The 20,778-nt window shown below is 42.6% G+C and overlaps 1 protein-coding gene and 1 long non-coding RNA gene across 2 annotated transcripts in view; one reads left to right on the top strand and one right to left on the bottom strand.

Moving 5' to 3' along the window:
- Positions 1–920: 920 nt before the first annotated feature.
- On the bottom strand, positions 921–20,103 carry LOC142647490 (uncharacterized). The gene is made up of 3 exons (XR_012847581.1): positions 19,751–20,103; positions 17,094–17,262; positions 921–1,348 (listed from the first exon to the last, which is right to left on the bottom strand). It is a non-coding gene; the product is annotated as an uncharacterized LOC142647490 (long non-coding RNA).
- Positions 19,846–20,778, top strand: part of CNN2 (calponin 2) — a 30,769-nt gene continuing 29,836 nt past the window's right edge. Inside the window, exon 1 of the mRNA XM_075825368.1 lies at positions 19,846–20,109. Within this exon, the coding sequence (XP_075681483.1) occupies positions 20,050–20,109 (60 nt within the window). The 5' untranslated portion in view covers positions 19,846–20,049. The remainder of the gene's footprint in view (positions 20,110–20,778) is intronic.

The raw sequence follows: 20,778 nt of genomic DNA, 5'->3' as shown, positions 1-20,778 counted from the left end.
GTGCCGCAAACAAGTCTACCTATTTCAAGCCTGCTGATCTGCTCCAACCTCAACCAGTGCCTGATGCCCCTTGGCAATCTGTATGGGACTTTATACAGATCTTCACCCTTTGGCTGGATGTACTAATGTCTGTGTAGTGGTGGACCGTTTCTCTAAAATGGCACATTTCGTTCCTTTGACTGGCCTTCCATCTGCTCCTCGTCCTTATTCATTCAGCACATCTTTAGCCTGCACGGACTACCTCTCCATATTGTCTCGAACCGGGGTGTACAGTTCACGTCCAAATTCTGGGGAGCCCTGTGCAATCTGCTAGATGTGAAGTTGGATTTCTCTTCTACCTACCGCCCACAGTCTAATGGTCAAGTGCAGAGGATCAATCAAAAATTAGAGAATTATTCGTCATTTTGTTTCTGCCCAACATGACAATTGGGTACAACTTCTGCCTTGGGCCGAGTTCTCTTATAATAACCAAACAAGTAAGGCTACTGCCTCTTCTCCATTCTACATTGTGTACAGTCAGGATCCACGAGTTCCTCTCCCTGTGCCAGCCATGACTCAAGTACCGGCAGCTAATTCTTCATTTGGAACGTTCCTTTACATCTGGCAGCAAACCAAGTCTGCGATCTTTCAGGCAGTTGCTTGCATGAAAAGGTCCTAAAAACAGCGATTCCGGCTTTTTTCATTAATTTTTTTACAGTGTTCACCGAGCGGGATAAATTACATAACAGTTTTATAATTTGGGTCGTTATGGACGCGGTGATAACAATTATGTATAGTTTTTTGTTGTTTTTTTCCAATAAAAGACTTATTATGGGAAAAAAAGGCAATTTGGGCTTTTTTTAATTTGAAACTTTTATTTTTTTACAACATTTTTATTAACATTTTTTTTTTTGTCCCACTAGGGGACTTGAAGTCCTGCACTTCTGATCACTATTCTAATACACTGCACTACATACGTAGTGCAGTGTAGTACAGCTGTCAATTATACACTAACAGCAAGCCTACGAGGACCCACCGGAGGCGCCAGAATTTTAGGCTCAGTCCAGCCCTTGTTCACACTGCTTTGTGCATGAGCCCCTAAATTGACTCTCCAGGCTTGCCCTTACTAAGACTGATTTACCTCAGTATATGTGTGGCTAGGCCCTCCCCACTGCAGTTTATAAATATTTTATTACAGCAAGGTCAAATTGTTTATAAAATACAGACTACTTGGCACACAACCATGTCATGGCTCCGGAAATCTCCTCAGGTCCAAACTTTAATAGAGCATATGGAAAGGTATGGCCATAAAGATAAACCCTTTGTAGCAGTTTTTTTGGCTGCCATAAATTTCTGACACCATGTGCACCTGAAAATAAATACAAATAAGGTCAGCATTTCAAATACCTTACCATTTTAATAAAATAAAAGGTAAATAATTTTTTTTGTTGTTAAATATTCTATACAGCTTTTTTTAGGGTGTGCCCCGAAACCACTCACGTATATGTGTTAAAGAGGCTCTGTCACCAGATTATAAATGCTCTTTCTCCTACACAATGTGATCGGTGCTGTAATGTAGATAACAGCAGTGGTTTTTATTTTGAAAAACAATAATTTTTGAGCAAGTTATGAGCAATTTTAGATTTATGCTAATTACTTTCTTAATCCCTTCGCGCTCAGCGACGTACTATTCCGTCGCGCTAACCAATACGTTCGCGCTCAGCGACGTAATAGTACGTCGCGGGAGTAACGGCCATTTCGGCCGTCCTCCCGACACATACAGGAGCTGTGACAGCTGCTGTCTCGTACAGCAGCTGTCACAGCTCCTACAGCAGGGACCGATCGCTGTGTCCCCGCTGATTAACCCCTGAAAAGCCGTGTTCAATAGTGATCACGGCTTTTTAGGGGTTAAGCTACAATCGCCAGCCTGCTACGCGATAGCGGCTGGCGATGGTGACTATGGCAACCGGACACCAAACAATGGCATCCGGCTCTGCCATCGACGGAAGCCTAGTGGGTCCTGACGAAGTCAGGACCCACTATGCTTGCTGTCAGAGAGTAGCTGGCAGCTCTAATACACTGCACTACGCATGTAGTGCAGTGTATTAGAATAGCGATAAGGGCCTCCTGCCCTCATGTCCCCTAGTGGGACAAAGTAAAAAAGGAAAAAAAAAAGGAAAAAAAAGATGTGTCAAAATAAGAAAATAAAAGTTTTAAAAGTAATAAAAGTAAAAATCCCCCCTTTTCCCTTATCAGTCCTTTATTATTAATAAAAATATATAAACAAACAAATAAACTATACATAATTGGTATCACCGCGTCCGTAACGGCCTGAACTACAAAATTATTTCGTTATTTATCACGCGCGGTGAACGCCGTAAAATAAAATAATAAACCGTACCAGAATCACAATTGTTTGGTCACTTCACCTCCCAAAAAATGGAATAAAAAGAGATCAAAAAGTCGCATGTACCTAAAAATGGTACTGATGGAAACTACAGTTCGTTACGCAAAAAGTAAGTCCTCGAAAAAAGTTCTGGCTCTTAGAATAAGGTAACACAAAAAGTGAATGATTTTTTACAAAACGTATTTTATTGTGCAAATGCCATAAGACATAAAAAAACCTATAAACATCTGGTATCGCCGTAATCGTATCGCCACGCAGAATAAAGTGAATATGTAATTTATAGCGCACGGTGCACGCTGTAAAAAAATAGAATGAAAAAACAATAGTAGAATTGCTGTTTTTTAGTCACCACGCCACTTAAAAATAGAATAAAAACTGATCAAAAAGTCACATGCACCCCATGAAAACTGCAATGAATTCCTCAAGGGGTCTAGTTTCCAAAATGGGGTCACTTTTGGGGGTTTTCCACTGTTTTGGCACCACAAGACCTCTTCAAACCGGACATGGTGCCTAATAAAAAGGAGGCCTCAAAATCCACTAGGTGCTCCTTTGCTTCGGAGGCCGGTGCTTCAGTCCATTAACGCACTAGGGCCACATGTGGGATATTTCTCAAAACTGCAGAATCTGGGCAATAAGTATTAAGTTGCGTTTCTCTGATAAAACCTTTTGTGTTATAAAAAAAATGGTATAAAAAGGATTTTCTGACAAAAAAAAAAATGTAAATTTCACCTCTACTTTGCTCTAAATTTCTGTGAAACACCTAAAGAGTTCATAAACTTTCTAAATGCTGTTGTGAATACTTTGAGGGGTCTAGTTTCTAAAATGGGTGGTTTGATAGGGGTTTCTAATATATGGGCCCCAAAAAGCAACTTTAGAACTGAACTGTAACCTAAAAAAATAAATAAATTAGGCAATACTTCGCTTCTTACATTATACTGATAATGAGCTGTGCCCACCCCGAGATGACCCCAGTTTTGACCGTTTGTATAAACGGAGACCCCTATTAGACCGTTTCAGTGCCCGGTTTTCCCAAGCATTCACCCCCGAGAAGTGTATTTCTATTGATGAGTCCTTGGTACATTTTAAAGGGAGGCTTTAATTCCGCCAGTACCTGCCGGGCAGGAGGGAAAGGTATGGCGTGAAGATGTATAAGCTGCGAGAGTGCATCAGGGTATACCTACTAATTTAGGATATATAAAGGGAAGGACACCAGTATTCAACCCCCATAATGCCCTCCCCCTTACTGGGAATTAATGCAAAAATCGTGTGGGATTTGGTGCACCCACTGCTGGACCAGGGTTACCACCTCTACCTGGATAATTTTTATACCAGCGTCCCACTCTTCAACTGCCTCGCTTCCACTCCTGTGGCATGCGGCACTGCTGGAAGAAACCTGAGAGGCCTCCCTAAGACTCTGCAGGGCAAACAAGAAGGGGTGAGCGCAGGGCACATTCTAGCAGCAACATATTGTGTGTCACGTACAAGAACAAGAGAGATGCCACACCAGTACCCATGTACCTGTACGAGGTACCAGTACAGAGACCCCCAAACCAGACGGCATCCTGGGCTACAATAGGTACATGGGAGGGGTGGACTTGTCAGATCAAGTCCTGAAGCCCTACAACGCCATGCGATGTGGTATAAGAAGCTGGCTGGGCACCTCATACTGATGGCATTGTACAATGCGTACGTGATACGTCGATGTACAGGCCAGAGGGGAACTTTCCTGGAATTTCAAGAGGTGGCTATCAAGAACCTAATCTTTAGGGACCAGGAAGGGGGGGGGGGGCACCCAGTACTTCTGGAAGCGGGGCCACACGCATCGTACCAGGGCAACACTTTCCAGGAGAAGTTCCACAAACTGGCAAGAAGGGAAAAAGTCAAAAGAGGTGCAAAGTCTGATATAAGACGGGGATAAGGGAGGACACAATATATCAATGTAAGGCGTGTCCCGAAAAACCAGAGCTCTGTATGAAAGAGTGTTTTAAAATTTATCATCCATCCCTTGGTTTATAATTTACCCCAATTTTACTTACCCTGATGCACTCCGCACAGCTTATCCCCCCTCGTCTTTCTCCTCTGGGCCCTGCTGTGTGCCTAGGCAGCTGATAACAGCCACATGTAGGGTATTGCCGTACCCGTGAGAACCCACATTACAGTGTATGGGGTGTATGTCTCCTTTCAAAATGCTCACTACACCTCTAGATGAATGCCTTAAGGGTGTAGTTTTTAAAACGGGGTCACTTCTTGCGGGTTTCACCTGTACTGGTACCTCAGGGGCTTCTGCATACATGACTTCGCACCAGAAAATCCCCAGTAGGCCAAATTGTGGTCCTTTCGTTCTGAGCTCTCCCATGGGCCCAAACGGCAGTTTATCACCACAAATCGGGTATTGCTGCACTCAGGACAAATTGTGCAACAGAATGGGGTATTTTATTTCCTGTGAAAATAAGAAATTTTCAGCCAAAAATTTATTTTGTTTTAATTCCCAGCCCAATTCAAATAAGTTCTGTGAAAAAACTATGGGGTCAAAATGGTCACAACACCCATAAAAGAATTCCTTTAGGGGTGTAGTTTCCAAAATGGGGTCACTTCTGGTGGGTTTCCATTGCTTTGTTACCTCTGGGGCTCTGCAAATGCGACATGGCACCCGAAAACCAAACCAGCAAAATCTGCACTCCAAAGAACACACAGCGCTCCTTCACTTCTGAGGCCTCCCATGGGCCCAAACGGCAGTTTATCGCCCCAAATGGGGTATTGCTGCACTCAGGACAAATTGGGCAACAAAATGGGGTTTTTTGTTCCCTGTGAAAATAAGAAATTTTGATCACAAATGACATCTTATTGGAAAAAATTTCATTTTTTTTATTTCAGAGCCCAATTCAAATAGGTGCTGTGAAAAAACTGTGCGGTCAAAATGGTAACAACAACCAAGAATGAATTCCTTGAGGGGTGTAGTTTCCAAAATAGGGTCACTATTCGGGGATTCCTATTGTTTTGGCACCTCAACACCTCTTCAAACCTGGCATGCTGCCTAAAATATATTCTAATAAAAAAGAGGCCTCAAAATGCACTAGGTGCTTCTTTGTTTCTGGGGTTTGTGTTTTAGTCCACGAGCGCAGTAGAGACACATGTGGGACATTTCTAAAAACTGCCGAATCTGGACAATACATATTTAGTAGTATTTCTCTGGTAAAACCTTCTGTGTTACAGAATTTTTTTTTAATAAAATTTAAATTCAGCAAGAAAAATGAAATTTGCAAATTTCACCTCCACTTTGCTTTAATTCTTGTGAAATGCCTGAAGGGTTAAAAAACTTTCTAAATGCTGTTTTGAATACTATGAGGGGTCTAGTTTTTAAAATGGGGTGTTTTATGGGGGTTTCTAATGCATAGGCCCCTCAAAGCCACTTCAGAACTGAAGAGGTACCTTAAAAAAAAGGCTTTTGAAATTTTCTTAAAAATATGAGAAATTGCTGTTTACGTTCTAAGCCTTGCAACGTCCAAGAAAAATAAAAGAATGTTCAAAAAACGATGCCAATCTAAAGTAGACATATGGGAAATGTGAACTAGTAACTATTTTGGGTGGTATAACCGTCTGTTTTACAAGCAGATGCATTTAAATTCTGAAAAATGCTATTCTTTCAACATTTTCTCTCAATTTTGCAATTTTTCACCAATAAACACTGAATATATCGACCAAATATTACCACGAACATGAAGCCCAATGTGTCACGAGAAAACAATCCCAGAATCACTTGGATAGGTTTAAGCATTCCGACGTTATTACCACATAAAGGGAAATATGTCAGATTAGAAAAATGGGCTCTGAGCCTTAAAGAGGCTCTGTCACCAGATTCTCAAATCCCTATCTCCTATTGCATGTGATCGGCGCTGCAATGTAGATAACAGTAACGTTTTTTGTTTTTTTTTAAACTTTCATTTTTGGCCAAGTTATGACCAGTGACCAGTCAGCATCATACACTCCTCTACATTGATTTACACAGCAGCGATGTGCAGCCGCATACACAGAGATTAACGTTAATCAAGTGTCCTGATAATGAATACACCTGGACGTCATGTGTATTCCGAATCCTGACACTTCTGAATCTTTTCTGTGAGATTTCCAGCAAGTGAAACGAAATCTCGTTTACCTCCGTAATCTCGCGAGATTTCGTTTCCCTTGCTAGAAATCTCAAAGAAAAGAGTCAGAAGTGTCAGGATTCGGAATACACATGACGTCCAGGTGTATTCATTATCAGGATACTTGATTAACGTTAATCTCTGTGTATGCGGCTGCACATCGCTGCTGTGTAAATAAATGTAGAGGAGTGTATGATGCTGACTGGTCATTGATTGGTCAGCGTCATACACGTAAACACGCCCAGTTAAAAACACAATACACGCCCAGTTGGACATAACGAAAAAAAAAACGCCCAGTTGTCCATTTCAAACCTCATTTGCATATATATATAAAATAGCTCATAACTTGGCCAAAAATGAACGTTTTTAAAAAAAACAAAACTTTACTGTTATCTACATTGCAGCGCCGATCACATGCAATAGGAGATAGGGATTTGAGAATCTGGTGACAAAGCCTCTTTAAGGCCAAACCTAGGCTGCGTCCTTAAGGGGTTAATGCCCAACTGGGCGTTTTTGAACTTTTGACCAAGTGGGCATTGTAAAGAGGAGTATATGATACTGACCAATCAGCGTCATACACTTCTCCCCATTCATGTCCATTTGTACTGAGCACAGCGTGATCTAGCGAGATCACGCTGTGCTCTCACATACACCCACATTAACTTTACTGAGGTGTCTTGACAGTGAATAGACATCACCTCCAGCCGGGACGCGATGTCTATTCACACTCCCGACACTTCGGTAAAGTTTGTATAGGACTTAATCGCTGCACAGCGTCATCTCGCGAGATCACGCTACTGCTGTCATTCATAGCGTGATCTCACAAGATCACGCTGTGCAGCAATTAAGTCCCACACAAACGTGTGAATAGACATCGCGTCCTACATAGCGTCCTACATCGCGTCCTACATAGCGTCTACATAGCTGTATAAGGTCTTGTTTTTTGCGAGACAAGTTGTATTTTTTAATAGCACCATTCTGAGGTACATATTATTTATTGATTGACTTTTTTGGGGGGGGGGGGGGAATAGAAAAAAATCTGGAATTTCGACACTGTTTTTTGCGTCCTAAATCTACGCCCTTTACCGTGTGGTCACTTTTTAATCACATTTTTTTAAAGTCAGGATTCACAGAAAACAGCAATTTTTCTGTCGGTTTTTTATTTAATTTTTTACGGCGTTCACCGTGCGGGTTAAGTAATGTAATTGCTTTATAGTCGGGGTTGTTACGGACGCGGCGATACCAAATATGTGTAACTTTTTTACTTTATTTTTTTAATACTAAAGCAGTTTGTAAGAGGAAAAAGTGGGTTTTTCATTTATTTTTTTCGCATTTTTTTTTTCATTAACTTTATTAAACTTTTTTACTAGTCCCACTAGGGGACTTTAATATGCGATCATCCGATCGCTATTATAATACACTGCAATACTTTTGTATTGCAGTGTATTACTGCCTGTCCGTTTAACACGGACAGGTATCTGCTAGGTCATGCCTGCGGCATGATCTAGCAGGCATTCGCTACAGGCAGACCTGGGGGCCTTCATTAGGCCCCCGGCTGCCATCGGAGACACAGACACTCGGCGATCTTATCGCCGGGTGTCAGTGGGATGAGAGGGAGCTCCCTCCCTCTCTCCAAAACAACTCAGATGCGGTGCACGCTATTGCGCACCGCATCTAAAGGGTTAAACGGGTGAGATCGATACGAATATCGATCTCACCCGGCAGAGTAGGGACGCCTCTGGCAGCGGAGAGCAGGGAGATTTGACAGCTCCCTGCTCTGTTTACTTTATTCTGATGCAGTGCTGTAAAAAAGGCATATGCATCAGAATATAGCCTGTTAGTGGCCGCCGTGAAAAGGCGTATTGGCGGTCACTAACGGGTTAAGCGCCTAATGTTATGAATTGCAACTATATTTGTATTAGAACAGGTTCTCTTCCATAGAGCACTATAGGTTTTGTGAAGACGGGACTCTGTGAAGGCGCGTTAGGGTCAGGAATCAGTTGTGGCATGCGGCCCCTTTAGGACAGCACCGTACAGCTCCTTTAAAAAAAGGGAGGAGCCTAGAATTTAAAAACAAATAACTTAACCTTTGTTAAAGAGGCTCTGTCACCAGATTTTGCAACCCCTATCTGGCGCTGCAATGTAGATAAGAGTAATGTTTTTATTTTTTAAAAACGAGCATTTTTGGCCAAGTTATGACCATTTTTGTAGTTATGCAAATGAGGCTTGCAAAAGTCCAAGTGGGTGTGTTTAAAAGTAAAAGTCCAAGTGGGCGTGTATTATGTGCGTACATCGGGGCGTTTTTACTACTTTTACTAGCTGGGCGTTCTGACGAGAAGTATCATCCACTTCTCTTCAGAACGCCCAGCTTCTGGCAGATCACGCTGTGACGTCACTCACAGGTCCTGCATCGTGTCAGACGAGCGAGGACACATCGGCACCAGAGGCTTCAGTTGATTCTGCAGCAGCATCAGCGTTTGCAGGTAAGTAGCTACATCGACTTACCTGCTAACGCCGATGCTGGAGGAAGAAGTCAGTACAGAGTGGGCGGATTTGCCGAGTGGGGTGTTATCCGCTGTTGAATAGCCAGTCATGGCGAGAGCTGCCAGAATGGATAGCCGGGCAGGGCAAGAGCTGCCAGATTGAATAATTGGGCAGGGCAAGAGCTACCAAGTGACTTATTCACCAAAAAGACTTTGTTTTTCTAGACTGAATGGTGTATCGCCAGCTCAGCACTTCCTATGACCAATCACGGTCAGAGCAAAGATCCCCTACATCACAAGTTCAACTAGATACTGAACCCTAGCCAGCATGCTCTCCCCAGTTATATGTGAAATTTCTAACTATAGAGCCTAGCCTATTTATTAGTGAACCCTTCAAGCTTATGTACCAATTAATATTATTAACATGAAGATTGTGCCTTTGTTGCAGTAAAGTTCTTGTTCAGAATCTTATGAGGGTATTACTAAAAAAGTCTGAAAATATGGAGCTGTTTTCAAGGGAAAACAGCTCCCGATTTTCAGCCGTTTTTTAAGCAAACTCGCGGTTTTTACAGCGGTTTTTGGAGCTGTTTTTTTTTAGAGAGTCAATGAAAAACGGTTCAAGATGTGACATGCACTTCTTTTTCACAGGCGTTTTTTTTACGCGGCTGTTTTTAAAAAAAACACCCCATCGGAACAGAACGCCGTATTTCCCATTGAAATCAATGGGCAGATGTTTGCAGGTGTTCTGCTTACGATTTTTCGTGTGAACATACCCTGTCGACTGAAGTTCTTGCTGCCGCCGTTTCCTCTTCAGGGCAGTTACTATCCTAAACCCTCTCCTACCTGTTACACGTTGCCATATTAGTGTGTATTCATAAGTTGCAGTACTGTGGCAAAAATCATGGAGTTTCAGTAAACCGCAGCATTTTTTTGGTGCAAAAATCACAACAAAAACAGCATATTCAACCACAACGTGTGAATTCACATTTTCACAGTATTTTGCATCAGTATTTGTAAGCCAAAACCAGAAGTGGAACCTACAAAGAGGAAAAGTAGAATGGATAGAATTGTACCTCTTCCATAGTTTAGACCCACTCCTGGTTTTGGCTTACAAATACTGACCTAAATACTGTCATCTGAATGAAGCCTTATGGAGAATGTCCTGGAAGCACACGGACTACAATATGGTTCACATGAGGTCTAACCCTCATCATTTGCTTAAATCTGTTATTTGCATAGTTTCACCTAGCTTCTGCCCATCATATTGTTTTCAGAAAGCCCACTGATCTCCCATGGCACAAAGCAGAGAGACCACATCATTGCTTTGCATCCAACCTAAGCTGTGGGTATGAGAGCTCATCTACATGGAGGGAAATAGAGCAATATCCGTAAGTTATCCAGAGGGGATAGTGACCTGGGGGAAACCACAGGGACATGGCATATCGAACACCACCTTTCTTTTTCAGCAAGCTACTAAGGAAGACCTGTACGTGGTCACGTCTGTCTTCATATTGCTCTCAGGTAGGACTCTCTGTGAAGCAATAGCATCTCTATATTACTTTAACAGGTCTGCCAAGTATTAATCAACTCAAATCCACCGGTGACCATGTAGCCATGGCACTTGTTGATAAGCCTGCACAATCTTTCATTTTCCGATGCTCTTAGTAAACAGCATGCTCAGAATTCCAGCGGGAGCCTCCGTTCTATATGCAATCAGTTAGGATTTTATTGACGTCACTACTAATTTTGACAGGTTCACAGTCAAATTTATTTATTTATAAAAAAAATTTATTGCTTTACTTAATAAAATGCTTTAGAGAAAATTCAATCCAACATTTTAATACAAATACAGTGCTTACATTTCTCACGTCACAATAGCCACAACATTTTCATTCATATCCTTCACACCAAGTCGTGGCAGTTAAAAAATTCTCCTGGTGACCCCGGTCCAATTGTTTCAGCCCTTAGTTATCCCACGAAGGACATTTGTCACCTATCCACAGGAGGGAGAGTTCCGGGGCCCCTGTTCTAGTGATCACACACTTATCAACTATTCCGTGTCCTTTGTGGGACAAACCCTTTTAACTGTCCCTACTATTTAATTCTCCTGTATGATCTTACTTTTAGCATGGAGAGAGACGCAGGGAACGTGGTGAGCAGTACAGTTGCCAAAGCAACCATATGATGCCCAAAGGGTCTTGGCATGGGTTCTATTTTAATTAATAGGACCTATGTACAAGTCTTCAGCAACTGTACTGCCCAGAGAGCTCCATACCAAAAAGTGGTCAGGAGAACAAATATTATAGGTACAGTTTAACCCTTTCACGACCAAGGACGAAAATGCACGTCCTGGTCGGCTGCTAGTTCCTGCACCATGACGTTCATTTTCGTCAGTATTTAAAACTGTCACTCTGTGTAAACACAGAGTGACAGGCGCGCGCTGACAGCTGTCCTAGACAGCTGACATATCAGTCTCGCCGGACAGCGGACCATCGCCGCTGCTTTCGGCAATTAACCCCTTAAGTGCGGTGACGGATTGCCGTCGTCACATTTAAGTGGTTTGAAGCACATCGGCAGCCCCCACGAAGTGATCGTGGGGGCTACCGATGCTCGTCACGGCAATCGGAGGTCAGACAATGACCTCCGGGTTGCCATGTACGGAAGCCTCGGAGGAACAGCCTCCGGCCGTTCCTCCTCGGCTTCCTGTCAGAGTGACAGTTACGTCACAATGACAGTTAGAGTACATTACACTACGTGTGTAGTGTAATGTACTCCAGCAGCGATCAAAGCTGCAAGTCTAAGCGTCCCCTAGTGGGACAAGTGAAAAAAGTAAAAAAAAAAGATAATAAAAATGTTTTAAAAAAAGTGTAAAAATAAAAGTTATAAGTTATATAAACAAACACTTCATTTTTTCCTATAATAAGTCTTTCATTATAGGAAAAAAATGAACACGTTAAAAAAAGTACACATATCTAGTATCACCGCGTTCGTAACGACCCCAACTATCAAACTATAATGTTATTTTTCCCGCACGATGAACACCCCAAAAAAAAATCAATAAAAAACTACACCAGAATCGCTATTTTTTGGTCACCACCCCTCCCAAAATAGAGAATAAAAAGTGATCAAAAAGTCGCATGTACCCGAAAATAATACCGATAAAAACTACAATCCGTCCCGCAAAAAACAAGCTCTTACACAGCTTTTTTGACTGAAAAATAAAAAAGTTACGGCTCTCAGAATATGGTGACACAGAAAATAAATTATTTTATAAAAAAGTGATTTTATTGCGCAAACGCTGCAAAACATAAAAAAACCTATATACATATGGTATCGCCGTAATCGTACCGACCCGCAGAATAAAATATAATGGTCATTTATAGTGCACGGTGAACGCCGCAAAAAATAAACGAAAAAACATTGTCAGAATTGCTTGTTTTTAGTCACCCGGCTTGCAAAAAAATTTAATAAAAAGTGATCAAAAAAATCGCATGTACCCCAAAATGGTACCAATGAAAACTACAGATTGTCCCGCAACAAATAAGCCCTCACACAGCTCCGGTGGTGAAAAAATAAAGAAGTTCTGGCTTTCAGAATATGGCGAAGCAAAATGTGCAGTGTGTTCCAAAAGTGGATAAGATCGGGCGCCATTTATCAGTGCGACACCGGGCACATATCTGTGAAATATTATTTATTTACCGCATTATTATAACCTCTTATTATGCCCTGATGTTCTCCGCACAGATTACACATACCTCCAAATTATAAACTGAAATACCAGCAAAACCCCAAACAAAACTACTGCCAAGCAAAATCTGCGCTCCAAAAGCAAAATGGCGTCCCTCCCTTCTGAGCCCTGCAGCGTGCCCAAGCAGCAGTTTGCGCCCACACATATGGCGTCGCCATACCCGAGAGAACCCGCTTAACGTTTTATGAGGTATTTGTCTTCTGTGGCACAAACTGGGCACAACATATTATGCACTAAAATTGCGTATAAGTGGAAAATTGCAATTTTCACTTTGAACCATGCGCTGCGCATTAACCCCTTTGCGCACTATGACTTCATTGCCGTCATGGTGCGGCGGTTGATGTATGGAGCCGGCTCACGTGCTGAGCCCGCTCCATACGCTGCGGGTGTCGGCTGTGTATTACAGCAGGCCCCCTCGGTACTAACGGACAGGTACAGCGATCGCTCTGTTACAGAAGCCTGTAAGAATAACAATATACTGCAATACATTAGTATTGCAGTATATTGTACCCGCGATCCAATGATCGCTGGATCAAGTCCCCTAAGGGGATTGATTAATAAAATGTGTAGAAGAATTATAGTTATTAGTAGTGAGAATGTATTTTTTTTTAAGTAAAAAAAAACAAACACCTTTTCGCATTTTTCTTCTAAAGTAATGTAAAAAAATGAACAAAATTGGTATCGCTACGTCCGTAAAAGTCCGAACTATTACAATATACCATTATTTAATTTGCACAGTGCACACCTTAAAAAAATGTAATAATTGAAACCGCCAAAATCGCTGTTTTTTTTTTTTTGTCACCTTCGCTCTAAAAAAAAAGTGTAATACAACTTTTTAATCACTTTTTATGTACCAAAAAATGGTACCAATAAAAACTGCAGCTCCTCCCGCAAGAAATAAGCCCTCCCACCGCTCTATTGATGGAAAAATAAAAAAGTTATGGCTCTTGGAAAGCGGGGAGTGAAAATCTAAAATATGAAAGCAAAAAATGGATCAGTCCTGAAAGGGTTAATTCATTTCTAATGAAAAAATGTATGACCACATGTGAGTTATTTCCGTACTCTGGAGAAATTGCTTTATAAAAAATGGTTGTTTTTTTCCTCCTTTATCCCTTGTGAAAATGAGAAAATTCAACATTTTTTAGTGGAAAAAATGTTGATATTAAATTTCGCGCCCTAATTCTGATAAACTCTGCAAAAGACCCGTGGGGTGTAAATGCTCACTATACCCCTAGAAAAACTCCTTGAAGGTTTTTCCAAAATGGGGTCACTTTTGGTGGGTTTCCACTGTTTTGGTCCCTCCAGTGCATTGCAAATGCGACATGGCACCGAAAACCATTCCAGCAAAATCATAAATCCAAATGGCGCTCCTTCCCTTCTGAGCCCTGCTGTGGGTCCAAACAGCAGTTTATTAACACATATGGGGTATTGTCGTAATCGGGAGACATTGCTTTACAAATGTTGGGGTGCATTTTCTTCGTTATTCCTTGTAAATAATACAAATTTCTATGTTGTTTCAGAAAAAAAGTACATTTTAATTTTTACAGACTAATTCCAATATATTTAGCGAAAAACCTGTATGGTCAAAATGCTAACTATACCCCTAGATAAATACCTTAATTGGTCTAGTTTTCGTTCTGGCAGCTCAAAGCTTCTCCAAACGTACAGTGGGGCCTAAAACATTTTCAAACTAAATATGAGTCCTGAAAGCCTCCGGGTGCTCCCTTCCTTTGGGGGCCCTGCCGTGTATCCAAACAACGCATTAGGGCCACAATGTGGGTATTTTTGAAAACAGGAGAAAGAGGGTGATAGATTTTGGGGTGTGCTTCTTCATTTTCATGTTCGCTTTACAAAGAAATCGGTCTTCAAACTAATACTTTTATGAAAAAAGTGAAATTATTTTTTTTTCACCTGATATGCATTAAATTTAGCAAAGAACTGTGGGGTCAAAATACTTACTATACACCTAAATAATTACATTATGGGGTCTAGTTTTCTAAATGGGGTAGTTTATGGGGAGTTTCTATCGTTCTGGCAGCTCAAAGCCTCTCCAAATGTACAGTGGGGCCTAAAACATTTAAGCAAAATATGAGTCCTGAAAGCCTCCGGGTGCTCCCTTCCTTTTGGGTCCCGCCGTGTGTCCAGGTAGCGCATTAGGGCCACAATGTGGGTATTTTTGAAAACAGGAGAAACAGGGTGATAGATTTTGGGGTGTGTTTCTTCATTCTCATGGTCGCTTTACAAAGAAATTGGTCTTCAAACTGATACTTTTATGAAAAAAAGTGAAATTTTTTTTTTCACCTGCTATGTATTAAATTTAGCAAAAAACTGTGGGGTCAAAATACTTACTATACCCCTAGGTAAATACCTTAAGGGGTCTAGTTTTCTAAATGGGGTCATTTGTGGGGGTTTCCATCACTCTGAGACCTATGAGCCTCTGAAAACCTGGCTTGGTGCAGGAAAACAAAATGTACTTCAAAATTTATAAAATTATTATTCAATTTGTAAGTCCTCTAAATTGCTGAAAATGTATTTTATTTTTTCAAAAGTGCTGCCAAAATAGAGTAAAGAGATAGAAATATATATTTAATTTAAAAAATTGTACAGTATGTGTGTACATATGTGACATATTGCAGTTAAAAATAGGGAAAAATTGTAATTTTTACAAAATTTCTTCCATTTTTCTATTTTTTAATTAATTTCCGCAAATTGTATCAGTCTACTTTTACCACTAAAATAAAGTACAACATGTGACGAAAAAACAATGTCAGAATTACTTGGATATTCAAAACTTTCACAGAGTTATTCTCTGATAAAGTCAGACATACCAGATTTGACAAATCTGGCTTGGTCATTAAGGTACAAACATGCCCGGTCATTAAGGGGTTAAAGCAGACCTCCTAGCCTGTTCATGTTGCCATACGTATGTAATAGCTGAAGGTCCGCTAGCAGGGGTTTGTGTACATTTTTGGTGGCACTGCTAGGTTATGTTCACATGTGTAGTAAGGGCTTGTCCACACATAACGGATTTGCTGCAGAAAATGTCTGCAGCATTTAGGCCAGGTTCCCACGTAGCGCAAATGCTGCAGAATTTCCGAGTGAGAATTCTGTGCAGAACTTCTGCAGCATTTACAGAAGCAGCAAAGTCGATGAGATTTAGAAAATTTTATGCCTGCACTGCAGAAAAAAAAAAACGCAGTGTAAACATTAATAAATTGACCTGCGGTGCAGAATTTAAATCTGCAGCATGTCAATTTATGTTGCGTTTTTGTTGTTTTTATGTTGTGGATTTTCCCAAAAAAAAATGTAAACATTTTTGCAGCGGAATTGCAAAAATCGCAACTCTGGAAAAAAAATCATACTTAGGCCTTATTCACACGGACATGTCCGTTTTGCGCGTGCAAAAGGTCCGTGTGGCATCAGCATATGGTGCGTGGCTGAGTGATTTTCACACGGCCGGCAGGAGGTGCTTTTCTGTTTTCATTCATTTATTTTACTACTGTAGCGCGCAACACGCGTGGCACCCGGAAGTGCTTCCGTGTGCCGTGCGCGATTTGCACGCACCGATTGACTTCAATGGGTGTGTGCTGTGCGAAACACGGCCAAATATAGGACATGTCGTGCGTTTTACGCAGCGCACATACGCTGCGTGAAAATCACTGACAGTCTGAACGGCCCCATTCACTATCATAGGTCCGTGCGACGCGCGTGAAAATCACGCGCGTAGCACGGATGTATAACACGTTCGTGTGAATAAGGCCTTACACAGAACTCCCTGCCCCTTCCTGCAGTCCGGCCTCCTGGAATAACGTTTCATCCCATGTGACCGCTGCAGAGTCACATGCCCTGCAAAAGTCGCAAAGTCATCTTAGAAGGCCGGACTATGTGCAGAAGCGAGGGAGGGGGTAAGTATAAATGTTTTTGTTTTCAGTGCTGCTTTCCGCAGCAGAAATTCCACCTGAACAGCCGCACGGACGGACGGAATGTGCTGCGGGTTCCAGATCGGATATGCTGCGTAGTTTTAACGCAGCGTATCCGACCTGTGGCAACCCGGCCTTACACATCAACTAGCCGACCATCCGCTGCGAAAAATAGTCACCATTTCATGCGTTTTTTGCTGTGTTTATCAGTGTGGATTTTTGCTGCATTTTTTGTTACAATTTTTTAAGGGCTGTGTGATGGTGATATTTCTTCTTCCTGTGAGATCGTTTCCACCCCTGTAAGAAATTCTGCAGCCTTTCCGCAGCAAATTCCGCAGTATATCAGAAAAACTTAGGAAATCAGTCCACTTTCCGCAGAGGTGATTGACATGCTGCGGAACTAAAATTACGTACCGCAGGTGAATTTCTGGACTGAGTATTTACGCAGCGCATGGATGACATTTGGTCAATCTCACCCACTTTGCTGCTACGTTATTCCGCTGCGTATTTTCCATCTGCAATTCCGGCCAGAAAATACGCAGCAATTCCGTTACGTGTGGACGAGCCCTAATGCACCGAAAACCTGCAACAAAAATACAGTACACTGTAGGTAATGGAAATTTACATCACTCCATTAACATGGTGCGGAAAAATATCTATGCCGATTTGAGGGCATGTGGTGGATTTCTGTATTGGACTTCTTCTGAATTTTACCGACTGCAATTAGTAATGTGACATAGCACTTAAAGAGGCTCTGTCACCAGATTTTGCAACCCCTATCTCCTATTGCAGCAGATCGGCGCTGCAATGTAGATTACAGTAACGTTTTTATTTTTTAAAAACGAGCATTTTTGGCCAAGTTATGACCATTTTTGTAGTTATGCAAATGAGGCTTGCAAAAGTCCAAGTGGGCGTGTTTAAAAGTAAAAGTCCAAGTGGGCGTGTATTATGTGCGTACATCGGGGCGTTTTTACTTCTTTTACTAGCTGGGCGTTCTGACGAGAAGTATCATCCACTTCTCTTCAGAACGCCCAGCTTCTGCCAGATCATGCTGTGACGTCACTCACAGGTCCTGCATCGTGTCAGACGAGCGAGGACACATCGGCACCAGAGGCTTCAGTTGATTCTGCAGCAGCATCGGCGTTAGCAGGAAAGTTGATGTAGCTACTTACCTGCAAACGCTGATACTGCTGCAGAATCAACTGAAGCCTCTGGTGCCGATGTGTCCTCGCTCGTCTGACACGATGCAGGACCTGTGAGTGACGTCACAGCGTGATCTGCCAGAAGCTGGGCGTTCTGAAGAGAAGTGGATGATACTTCTATACACAACGCCCAGCTAGTAAAAGTATTAAAAACGCCCCGATGTACGCACATAATACACGCCCACTTGGACTTTTGCAAGCCTCATTTGCATAACTACAAAAATGGTCATAACTTGGCCAAAAATGCTCGTTTTTTAAAAATAAAAACGTTACTGTAATCTACATTGCAGCGCCGATCTGCTGCAATAGCAGATAGGGGTTGCAAAATCTGGTGACAGAGCCTCTTTAAGACGGCATGGTGGCTGATGCTCAAGAGAGGGCATTATTGTATAGTATGTGTGGTACTCATAGGGGCACTGTGGAATGGTATTCATGCAGACACTATGATTGGACATTTTTTGGGGACTTGAGGGCACCTATGATTGGCATGCGCACTGTGTGCATGTAAAGAGAAGATGGGCATTGCAGAAAGAGGCTGTGGCATACACTGGTAGGCAGCAAGGATGGCCGTCTGCCAGGTATAAAGCCACTGCTAATCTTCAACTAAGGCCTTATTCACACGAACATGTCCGTTTTGCGAACGTAAAAAATGCAGCGTTTTTCCTGCATTGCAGTTCCGTTTAGCATCCGTGTACGGTGCGCGTCTGCGTTTTTTTACGTGAGTATGTCATCCGTATCCTGAAGGAGGTGTTTTTCTTTTTCTCATCATTCCTTTAGCAACTGTTGCGTGAATCACGGACAGCACACGGATGTGCGTCCATGTGATGTCCGTGATTTTCACGCACCCATTGACTTCAAAGTGTGCGTGATGCGCAAAAAACACACAAGTATAGGACATGCAGTGAGTTTCACACAGCGGACACGCGCTGCGTGAAAAACACAATGTCTGAATGGCCCCATTGAAGTGCATAGGTCCATGTGACGTGCGTTTTTTTAACGCGTGTAACACGGACGTGAAATACGCTCATGTGAATAAGGCCTAAGGCCGGTTTTACACGAGCACTGCACATCTTGGATGTGAAAAACAAGTTTTTCAGGTCCAAAGTGCATCCGTGCTCTGCGCTGCGGGACGCGATGTCTTGCATCCCCCATAGATGAGTCTATGGAAGGATGCGTGACGCGTGAAAAAATAGGACATGTCCTATTTTCTCACAGACCCTTCACACGGTCCGTTGAAACAATGGCTGTGTGAATGGCCACATTGAATTACGTTTGGACGTTTAACACGCTCGTGTAAATAAGGCCTAAGGCCTTTTCACACGGACGTGTCCGTTTTGCGCGCGCAAAAAACGCTGCGTTTTGCACGCGCAAAAGGTCAGTGTGTCATCAGCATATGGTGCGTGGCTACGTGATTTTCGCGCAGCCGGCATCATGATGACACTCTGGTTTTATGTTTACAAACAGAAAAGCAGGAGGTGCTTTTCTGTTTTCATTCATTGTTTTTACTACTATTGCGCGAATCACGCGCGGCACCCGGAAGTGCTTCCGTGTGCCGAGCGCGATTTGCACGCACCCATTGACTTCAATGAGTGCGTGCTGCGCGAAACACGGGCAAGTATAGGACATGTCGCGAGTTTCACGCAGCGCACATACGCTGCATGAAAATCACTGACAGTCTGAACGGCCCCATTCATCAACATAGGTCTGTGCGAGGCGCATGAAAATCACGCACGTTGCACGGACGTATTTTACGTTCGTGTGAATAAGCCCTAAATCTGTATTTCCACAGCGTGTATAATGTAGGGGTGTGCAGCCAGGTAAATAGATAGCGCTCCTTATTAGAGCAGTAGTTACGTCGTATATCTTCACCTGAGGCAATCAGCACGGGTCCTCTACCTGCGCACTGGGCGTCTGCCCGTGGTACCTGTTCCCGCGCCCGATGCTGAGGGAATTTGCTCACATTTTGGGACCGGCAGGAAATACCCATCCTAAGGAATTCGGAGCGCTTTGCCTATATATGGGGATTTTTTTATCGTCAACCAGTAGGAAATAGGGGCGGGGCCTGGTCACAGACATTGACTCAATCAGAGGAAACTGCTCCAGACAGACAGTGCTCTATTGGGGGAGCGGACGAGACGCAGCTCCGAGCACAGACCTCACAGGCAGCAATGAGCACCCAGTTTAACAAGGGCCCGTCCTATGGCCTGTCTGCAGAAGTTAGGAACAGGGTAAGGTGGTGTTCGGTGTGGGGGGCGGCGGCTCAGGTAACTTGCCTTTACCCTCCTGTATGTCGTCTGGTATCCACATTCAGTGATGTGACGAGACAAGCGAGCCTTCGTTTCACCCGTGTCACTGACCATCCCAGAATCCGGACCGTATCTTACCCACTTTCTGACCCCAGAAGGTGTCTCGATATCGCTCCTAGTTTTCTTTATTTGTCTTCTTGAAGTTCTCCTCTGTCTCGTGTTCCTCTCAGCTTTTATAATCACTTTGTGGGGGGATTATAGACTTTTGTATAACTTGTATATTTATTGTAGGTGCTGATTTTATTGCATTTTTTTTATACGGTCTTAGGGTATGTTCACACGCAGTGCTTTCAGACGTAATTCGGGCGTTTTACGCCTGAAAAAATGGCTCCATTACTCCTTCAAACCTCTGCCCATTGCTTTCAATGGGTTTTACGATGTTCTGTTCCCACGAGGTGTCATTTTACGCGTCGCTGCCAAAAGACGGCGCGTAAAAAGACGCCCGCGTCAAAGAAGTGCATGTCACTTCTTGGGACGTTTTTGGAGCTGTTTTTCATTGAAAAATGATTCCAATAACGTCCATAAAATACACCGCGAAAAAACGCGAGTAGTTACAAAAACGTCTGAAAATCTGGAGCTGCTTTCGCCTGA

This window comes from Rhinoderma darwinii, chromosome 1 (genome assembly GCF_050947455.1).
Source record: "Rhinoderma darwinii isolate aRhiDar2 chromosome 1, aRhiDar2.hap1, whole genome shotgun sequence".
Lineage (NCBI taxonomy): Eukaryota > Metazoa > Chordata > Amphibia > Anura > Rhinodermatidae > Rhinoderma > Rhinoderma darwinii.
This window is presented reverse-complemented; position numbering and strand designations above follow the sequence as displayed.